The 9,829-nt window shown below is 33.2% G+C and overlaps 1 protein-coding gene across 1 annotated transcript; it reads left to right on the forward strand.

Annotated features, from left to right (window-relative positions):
* The first annotated feature begins 486 nt into the window (after positions 1-486).
* Positions 487-5,193, forward strand: LOC129876408 (lysine--tRNA ligase). Its single transcript, XM_055951845.1, has 16 exons — positions 487-628; positions 846-903; positions 1,138-1,206; positions 1,314-1,479; positions 1,547-1,640; positions 1,793-1,878; positions 1,961-2,079; positions 2,179-2,262; positions 2,635-2,760; positions 2,847-3,129; positions 3,227-3,323; positions 3,417-3,573; positions 3,720-3,863; positions 3,956-4,024; positions 4,746-4,889; positions 4,972-5,193. The coding sequence occupies exons 1-16, from the start codon at positions 591-593 to the stop codon at positions 5,005-5,007; spliced, it is 1,770 nt and encodes a 589-aa protein (XP_055807820.1). The 5' UTR covers positions 487-590; the 3' UTR covers positions 5,008-5,193.
* The last annotated feature ends 4,636 nt before the right edge of the window (positions 5,194-9,829 follow it).

Below are 9,829 nucleotides of genomic sequence, written 5' to 3' on the forward strand. Positions count from 1 at the left end.
TCACTTCTACGTTCATTAGTGAACTTACACTCCAAGTATTTTTAGTCTTTGGTGCTCAACCCGGGCCCATTTGACTCCAATTTTGTGAAAATCTTGAATTTTATATGGCGGCAATTGGTAAGCTATTACTTAAAAAAGATGGTAGTATTGTATATTATATATATTGGACCATCTTTCCCAGTTAGTAGTTGAAGGGTGCCTGAATTTAGCAACAACAAATTAAAAAGTAAAAGAGCCTATTTAGGACAATTAGTGGCTATTACTATATTAAATTTGTGCTGGGAAAGTGGTATATTATCATGCTAAGAAAAATGGACACTAATTTCTTGTCAACCAAGGAGAATGGATATGAGTAAATTACTTTGTGAAGAAAAAGTAGTATTAATTTATCAATATATAATAAGAAGAATGACAATGACATATTTCTTGTGCATCACTCCATTGTTTAGTAACCCTAAGTCATGCTAAACTTTATTTAATTGGCAAATTTCTGCTAAAAGATTATCAAGTTGCTTAATCCTGAATTAAGTACTTACATAATCAACCCTCTACCCATTTCATCAAATTGCTAAGTCTAACTATAGTCACCAATGAATTCATCTGTTTCAACAGAGCCACTTAGCAAGAAGTATGGTGATTTAGCTTCTTTTTTTTTTGTCTTTTAATTCAGTTTCCTATTTGCAATTCTTAAAGTTAACTAAATATTTTCTGCATATGCATATGAGCTCTGGGAATGGCAATACCTTTTATATATTTAGTTTACAATTTGTTAATTTTTTTTTTTTTGGACTTGGATATTTTGATTAAATGTTATTCTTATGTTTTAATATCTTTTGGTGAAAAAGTGCTCTTAAGAGAGTGAAGAAGGCAAAGGAGAAGGAGAATATGGAACAGGAAAAGAAGGTAAATCTTCTGTTCTGTGTATTTTGTTTATGTTCTGTTCTCAGTGATGCTTGACTATCGTCTTTGCGTCTTTTTAATTTCTTCTTTAGATGCAATGACTATTTGTTCCAACGGTAGATTTCTTCTTCTTGGAGCCAAATTTGTTAAAAAATAATGTTAATTGCTAGCTTCCAAGTGAAAGTGTACATTTTTATTTTTTCATGTTGACGAGTTTTGTCCTGATTGGATGTACAGGCTGCAGCAGTAGTTAAAAGGCAAATGGAGCATCACAATTTACCTGAGAATGATAATTTGGATCCTACTGTAAGTGCCTCTAACATTTTGTTCAACTTCAGTGGGAAATTATTTCCACGATGAGCATGAGCTTTCGCGGTGTGATAAATGGTTAAAAATTGAACTTTTTGTGGCAGCAATACTTGGCGAACAGATTGAGGAACGTTGAGTCGTTGAGAGAATCTGGAATCAATCCATATCCACATAAATTCTTCATTACAATGTCTGTGCCTGAATTTATCAGCAGATATGCTCATCTAAATGCTGGAGAGTTTCCTGAAGACATTGACATCTCCCTAGCAGGTTCTCAGGTTACGATTTTTTTAATTAGAGTTTGAAATTTCAATAACCTTTATTTGTGTCTGTGTAGGGAGAGTGACAAGTAAGCGAGCATCATCGTCAAAACTCTATTTCTATGAGCTGATTGGTGGCGGAGCGAGAGTACAAGTACTGGCTAGTGCAAGGTATATTGAGTTGTTTGAGCTCAATGAGTGATGAAATTAAGCCATTCTATAAAATACTTACTATTTCTTCAATTCAAGTATGTTATCACTAATGAAAATGGCGTAGGGAACTCCTTTGATCCAACTGCATCTCATTTATATGTATTGAGTAGGGATTCTGATATAGATGCTGTTCAGTTTTCTAACTATCACTCTGGAGTGAAGCGAGGTGACATCATTGGAGTCCGCGGATATCCTGGTTAGTCCTTTAAAATCTATTAAAGAAAGAAAACTAAGATATTTTGAGGTACTAAAGTGTCATTCTGCTGCTATTGCTGCAGGAAAAAGTAAAAGAGGAGAGCTAAGTATCTTTGCACAATCTTTTATAGTGCTAGCACCTTGTCTACACATGTTACCAAGGCGTTTGACCTCCTCTGTCGTAGATGAAACTCAGACACAGGTGAAACACCCACAAGAAAACCTACTTTTTTGTCTCTGTCCTGTACATATTACATCAATGATTCTTAATACAAGACTCAAAAGAGTTGTTTGTTTCCAGAGTTTCCAAGGAACAACAGCTAATGATGATACTTGGACTCCAGGAGATCCAAGAAATCCTGAGTCATATGTGCTAAGGGATCAGGTATGATTATATCAAGAATCTGGCTTTTTAAATGTAAAATGGAATCCCCCTCCCCACCCCACTTCCAGACCAAGAAGGGATAAAAGAAGGGCAGCCCGGTGCATCCATGCATGAAACATCCCGCATTAGCATGGTCCTGGAAAGGGCCACACCCCAAGGTGTGTGATATAGTCAGCCTACCCTAATGCAAGCATTAGTGTCTCCTTCTACAGATCGAATCCGTGACCTATAGATCATACGGAGACAAAGAAGGGATACAACTAGAAGGGAAAAAAGGAGAATTTCTCAATTGTATTGGAGTACTATATTTGGTTAATCTGATGTCGTGCATCCAATTACATTATTCTAATTGTGTTACATTGTGATTTTCAGGAAAGTCGGTATCGTCAACGGTACTTAGATCTAATGATGAATCCAGAGGTTCGAAATTTGTTCAGGACTCGCGCTAGAATCATTTCTTACGTCAGGAGCTTCCTCGATAATCTTGAGTTTCTGGAGGTTTAGTTCTGCAAATAGCACTTCCAATGCTGACTTATTCTTCTGACTACTGTATCTTCTTTTACTCAGATTTCTATTTGTCTTAGGTGGAGACTCCTTCTATGAATTTGACAGCTGGAGGAGCTTCAGCCAGACCATTTGTTACTCACCATAATGAATTGGACACAAAACTATTCATGCGTGTTTCCCCCGAGCTTTATCTTAAGAAGTTGGTTGTTGGTGGATTTGATCGTGTTTATGAGATCGGGAAGCAATTCAGGAATGAAGGAATGGATTTAACTCACTCTCCTGAATTCACAATGTGTGAATTTTATATGGCTTATGGTGATTACAACGACTTGATGGATTTGACAGAGCAGCTACTATCAGGTAAGCTTCTCAAATAGTTATCAAGATTGCTTTTCGTCTTCAATCTGTTGATATAATTTAAGCGACAGATGATTTGATTTTTGGATATTGCTCTTAGGTATGGTGAAGGAACTAACCGGAAGCCATAAAATAAGGTACCATGCTAATGGCTTGGATAATGAACCAATAGAAATTGATTTCACTCCTCCATTCAGGTATGTTGAATATGTGACTAATGGTGTGAAACTTCACCTTCCAGATTAGCATTTACTTAAATATTTGGAGTTTCTCTTGTTTATTAATTGCAGAAAGATTGATATGTTGTCGGAGTTAGAGAAAGTGGCTAACATCAGTATACCTAGAGATCTTTCCAGTGAAGCTGCTAATAAATACTTGCTAGATGTATGTGAAGAGTTTGATGTCAAATGTCCTGCTCCTCATACCACAACACGATTGCTCGATAAGGTCACTTCCTGCCTTTCCAAAGCATGCTGTTGTCTTTACTATATTTTATTTTCCGAGTTGAATGGCAACTCTATTGATGTTGTATTTTTTCAGAAACTTAGTTTATATCTTATTGATGTACTAATACCTGTGTGATTGTTTCCCAGCTAGTTGGTCATTTTATTGAAGTGAACTGCATAAATCCCACTTTTATTATTAACCATCCTGTGATCATGAGCCCACTGGCAAAATCACACAGATCAGAACCTGGTTTGACTGAACGTTTCAACTTATTTGTTAACAGACGAGAGGTAATATTTTATTTTTCGACATTGATCCAAATGCATTTAGTACTATTTCACCTTACCCTATGATCAGCTCATCCTGTCTCATTTTCTTCCAGCTATGCGATGCCTATACTGAACTAAATGATCCTGCAGCACAGAGAGAACGTTTCGCTGAACAATTAAAGGTAACTTTGTAATATTACCAATTTGGAGGACATGAAGTAGCAAAACATATGAATGTCAAGTTCCTACTATTATTCCAATTACCACCATAAGAAAACAAGAAAATTGTGCATAAGATCTCTATTGTTATTTTATTTCAAATCTTCAAATTCCATCTAAGAAATATTGGAAACATATGCAATTGGATTTGCTGAAATGTTCTGTATTCAAGATTCAAGATAATGTATTTGTGCAGCCTTCTAACCTAAATCTCTCTACTTATTCAATGTAACGATAAGACACCTGGCCTAACGCTACTCAAAAGTTAAGTCTTGGGGTTGAGTTAGGTCCAGGTGTTATATCATGGTATCAAAGTCAGGTTTGTCCTTGTTTGGGCTATCGGTCCACGCTCCAACTTGGCTTGGGCGTGAAGGGGGTGTTGGAGTAGTTTAGAGTCCACATTGGTTAGGGAATATATCGGTGGTCTACTTGTATAATCGTCCTCTCATGAGCTTGTTTTTGGGGTTGAGTAAGACTCAAATGTCATATATTTACAATCAACAAGTATAATATGTGAAACCATCCAAAAGAAAGAAACAAGAAAATACCAATCAATGGTACTGTTAGCAAGTATTTGCTACTCAGATATCAGTCTTCTAATAGTTAGAATTCTTCTCATGTAAAGACTCATTAAGCCAAATCAGGTTCATTTTCCTCCATAACATTGCTGTTTCATTACATCAGGACCGACAATTAGGAGACGACGAGGCAATGGTTTTGGATGAATCCTTCATTACTGCATTGGAGTATGGACTACCCCCTACTGGTGGACTAGGCATGGGGATTGATAGACTTACAATGTTGCTTACAGATTCACAAAATGTCAAGGTTCAGTAAAATTTTATTCTTGAAGCATTTAAAATGTAAACAGATATCAGTTCTTACTCTACATTTTTCTCTGTTTTCTCAGGAAGTTATCCTCTTTCCAGCCATGAGACCACAATGAAAGAATTTATCAAGTGGCGCGAGCAATTGCGTGTTCTCTCTCCATTATGATCAAGTTGATTGAGCAATTCTACATAAAACATTCATAATAAGTTCCCAGAATTTGTTTAGAATTTTCATTTAGTAGTATCTCAATGTAAAAATGAACACAATGTTATCATATTGAAGATTTACTTTTTGTTTCTGAGAGGAAGTGTATTGTGGTGGACAAGTTAATAGTGTCAATTTTAGATAAATCATCCAGTTATCTATATATCATATGATGTCCATCTCTTAAAAGTGTAGTTTTTTTTTATAGGGAAAACTACCTTACATACATTCATATTATATCATATGATGTCCGCACCCTGCGCATAGCGGGAGCTTAAGTGCACCGGGCTATCCCTTTTTATACACTAAATAAGGAGAGAGGCGAGCAAGATAATCGTGTATCCTAGATCAAGGGCGGAGCCAAATTATAGCATTTATACTTGGTGTCACGCTCCGAGAGGGTACCCTAGGCGTGACGGGCATTCAGAGACTATTGCTAGTCCTCAAGCGAACCACTTGGCCTGTTCATACATTCACTCAATCAACACTCCATCAGCGGAAGACTTAACTCATCAAGAAAGAATCTCAACATGATAATCAAATAGATAACTTATAGAATAACACCAAAGGCCAGCAATCTATCTAATCCAATCAACAAGACTAGTTTAAATGAAACTAGTCAAAATACTATCCGATCAACACATCAACAATCTAGTCTATGAAACTTCTATCAACTGTCTAAGTGATGTCAATGACAGGTTCATAGCTGCCTTAAATCAAAATGAAAAGGACTAAACTCAAAGCAAGAATTACATAAATGGTATCCTCCGAATGCAGGGGAGGACTCATCAATTAGCTGGAAGAGAACAGATGCGCCTGTTGATGATCTCTAGAATCTATCTCTGCATCATGAAATGATATAGGTCCAAATGAACGTCAGTAGGTAAAATGTACGAGTATGTAATATGGCAGAATGAAATATGCATAAAGTAGAATAAAAGCAATTCAGATATCTCAAATCAGAAAGATGAGAAACTCAATCAGGATGTCATAAGTTTAAAGCAAGAGTAAGGTTTAGATATGAACCAATCATATACAATTCAATCCGATCCAATCCAATCCAATCTAATCAGAGTACTATCAAGACCTATATGAGAGTTTCTTGTATCCGACAATGATTACTTATGAGCCAGTGATCGTACAACAAGCTCGTTGATGTTGCCACAACAGTCCAATACTTTTCTAGGGTAAAGGACGAATTAACCAATCATGGATCCAACAATTAATCAAGTTCTATCTTTTCAGGATAATAAAATAAGGAAATATCTGACTTAACGATTCAATCCTCTCCTACGTTTGGCGATGTAGTTATTGAGTTCGAGTTATTATTTACTCTTACCCAATTCAATGCTCAATATTCCTCCGAAGACTCAATGCTCATAAGACAATCAATTCCAATCAAACCAATCAACAAGTCTCATATGAATTTTTATCAGGTCATCAGTTCTATTCAATCAATCCATTCAACCAATCAATTATCCAATCATTTCCGATCATTTAAGAGTAGTTGGGACAATCATTTATGACAACATTCAGTTGAGACTATTCAATTGGGTTCAATTATGAAGATATAAAGGACTATCAAGTTTCACCAAAACTATCATCATGCTCACATCCCAATCACAATCATGTTTTCACAAATTCCAGGCTCTAGACTCAATCCTTAGGCATATACATCCAATATTAATCAAAATACTATTAGGGTTTATGAAATAAGTAGTTTAAATCACTTGTTCAAGAAACAAGTTCGTAGAAAAACATCGATTACGCAATATTATGTAAAATATGTTACTTTAAGGAAATTCTCAAGAAACACAATCACAGAAACTCAAATCATTCACAAATCAACCTATCACAATCATGGAACACATGGAAGAACAAGGTTCATGTTTTAGTTAGCCTTAAATACTTGGAATGAAGACAGAACAATCAATCTGGCAAGAAATTGTTTGAATCTTTTGAACTCTAGGCTTTTCTCCATTCCTTAACCCTATATCTCTAGTTAGAATGCATGAAAGGGACTTAGGAATGTTTTGAAACTCTTTTAAGGTCGAAAACGACCTATATAAGTCGTAGGTTAAGTATAGGAGGGGTGGAGAAAAGATCGGAATGCCCCTCTTTAAAAATAACATCGGGCAGAAAATTTGGCCTGTGGGGAAGTAGGTTTGCGACGCCGAATGGTTCCCTCATAGTGCAATTTTTTCTAAAAATCTTCAACATTAATTTTTGAACTAAAATTGACTAAGTTCGCGATACGTACTGGTCGCGCACTTCTCTGAATTGTAATCTTGCTCGGAAAAATTATCCTTTGATCCAGTTGGCCTAAAATTCAATGGAGACCACTTTTCCACATGATTTTTCCCCCTGGTCGATATTCCGGCCTCGAATTGAACAAAAAAGTTAGGAATGATGCGTTGTGCAAGTGTTCTTTCGTCTAGGGGTATTTTGATAGTTTTACTAGGTGTAACACATAGTTAAAATATTTTTTTATATATAAATAGTAGATATCGGACCCCCTTCTACCAGTTTGTGTGTTTACTTCTTCAGATTTTGAACCCCCTTATTGAAAATTATGGCTCCACCACTGTTCTACATATATGTGATTCACACTAGATACGTGATTCACATGTATCTGAGATACCAAATTTGTCTATGTATCCCAGACACATGTGTATCAACTTGGATACTGTGTATCTAGATATATCTAATTTTGATATCATGTATTTCGAGATACATGTATCTAGACGCACCAAATCTGATAAAATTCGAAATATTGCAAACTAAAATGTATCTAAGTAATTAATTCTTAAACTAGTAAGATTTCTATAAATTCTTTTTTTTTATAGTAACGATTTATCGCGATTCATTGATTATTATTTTATGGGGTCAAAATCTTGAAAGTGTAGTTAAATTAACTTTCTTTAGCCAACCTGCAAGTACAGAGTTTCGTATTTTCATCCTTTTGTTTACTCTAATCTGATTTCTGATATTTTATTAAAATATTCAAATCAATAAAAGATACTTACTCCATTTATTTTTACTTCACCATATACTAAAGTACATTTTACTTTTATCAGAAGGAAAACACTTTCTTCATATTTTATCTTAACATGAATTACTTCTTCTTCAAATTATTTCTAAGATTTTTGACTGTATATGAGCACGTACAGATTGCTTATTTCTTCTCTTTTTTAAATCAAATCTATAAATTTATTGACTAGAATTTAATTATTTAACCAAAAATAAGAAGATTCATTTTTTTAATACATATTTGAACCGAAAAAGATAATTCACAAAATTTATGGACTTAGAAAGATTTAAAAAAAATATTTTATTTTAAAATATCACACGAATATAAGAAAACTAACCACAATATCAACTATTTAAAAAAAAAAATTGACCCCAAAAAGATGATTCACAAATAGTAAAGAAATTAATATTAATAATGTGTACTTTAAAATATGTTGTATTTAGGTCAATTGTAATTGCCTTATTTAGCTTTCCAATATGTTTCCACGTTGCAATATTATCTTCGCCACACACCAAATAAAAAAAATACAACCAGTCTACTATTCCTACTTAGCAATATTTTTAAAGACAAATTATGCAAAACGTTCGATTTAACCTAGGCAAATTATGCAAAATGTTCATCGAGTTAAATTTTTTACCCAAAAAATGATCCATCTTTTTTTACTTAAAATGGCCAATTCATTGTTCTTACCAAATATATAGACGTTCGGCTATTACAAAAGTGGCAGGTTGCCATTTTGGCACAACGTTAATTTGGCCATTTGGTCATTTTCTTTCTGATTTTTTTTTTAAAAAAAATAAATCAGTTTGTTTTTCCGTACTACTAAAAAGAAAAAAAATCGTTGTTTTAATTTATTCTTTTTGCTGATTTTTAAAAAAACTTTTTCCTTTTCTAATTATTTCGCCTCTTTGGTGGAAAAATGAATATTTATGTTATTTTATTATTTTTATTTATTTTTTTATTTATTAAAGTGGAATGCATAATAATCAAATAAATATCGACATATATATAATTTTATAATATCGATACATATATAATTATTTATATAATATCGACACATATATAATTATTTATATAATATCGATACATGATTGTATATATTTATACAATATTAATATATTACATATACACTACATAGTTATTTATACATCATATATACATGTGTATACATCAGTTATATATTATTGATACACTTTTATATATTATTTGGACAATATCAATACATTACATATCCACTACATAACTATTTATAAAATATCGATACATTATATATACACTATAGAATTATTTTATACATTATATATACACGTTTATACACCATTTAGACACTATTGATAGATGAAAAAAATTGCATGGAAAAAGTTTTGAAAAAAAGGGGGAAAAATTATTAAAAAAAGCACAGCAAAATAATAACAACAACAGAATAATTTTTTTTTAAAAAAAAAGGTTGCAAATGAAAAAAGAAAAAGAAAAGAAAGTAAAAATGGTCTAATGACCTTGGGCCAATTTGAGATCTGTAATTTTTGTAAATAGAAACATGATTGTATTTAGTACAAATTAATTATTTTATTGTCTATATTTGAAATTAGTCCTATTTTAAAATGATATTTTAATGTTTTAAGTACTAAAGTGTTAAATAAATAAATGCTCATTAAAAACATTCTTATTACGACAATAAAAAGAGATATCCAAAGTCTAACTT

The sequence above is a fragment of the Solanum dulcamara genome, chromosome 12 (genome assembly GCF_947179165.1).
Source record: "Solanum dulcamara chromosome 12, daSolDulc1.2, whole genome shotgun sequence".
Taxonomy (NCBI): Eukaryota; Viridiplantae; Streptophyta; class Magnoliopsida; order Solanales; family Solanaceae; genus Solanum; species Solanum dulcamara.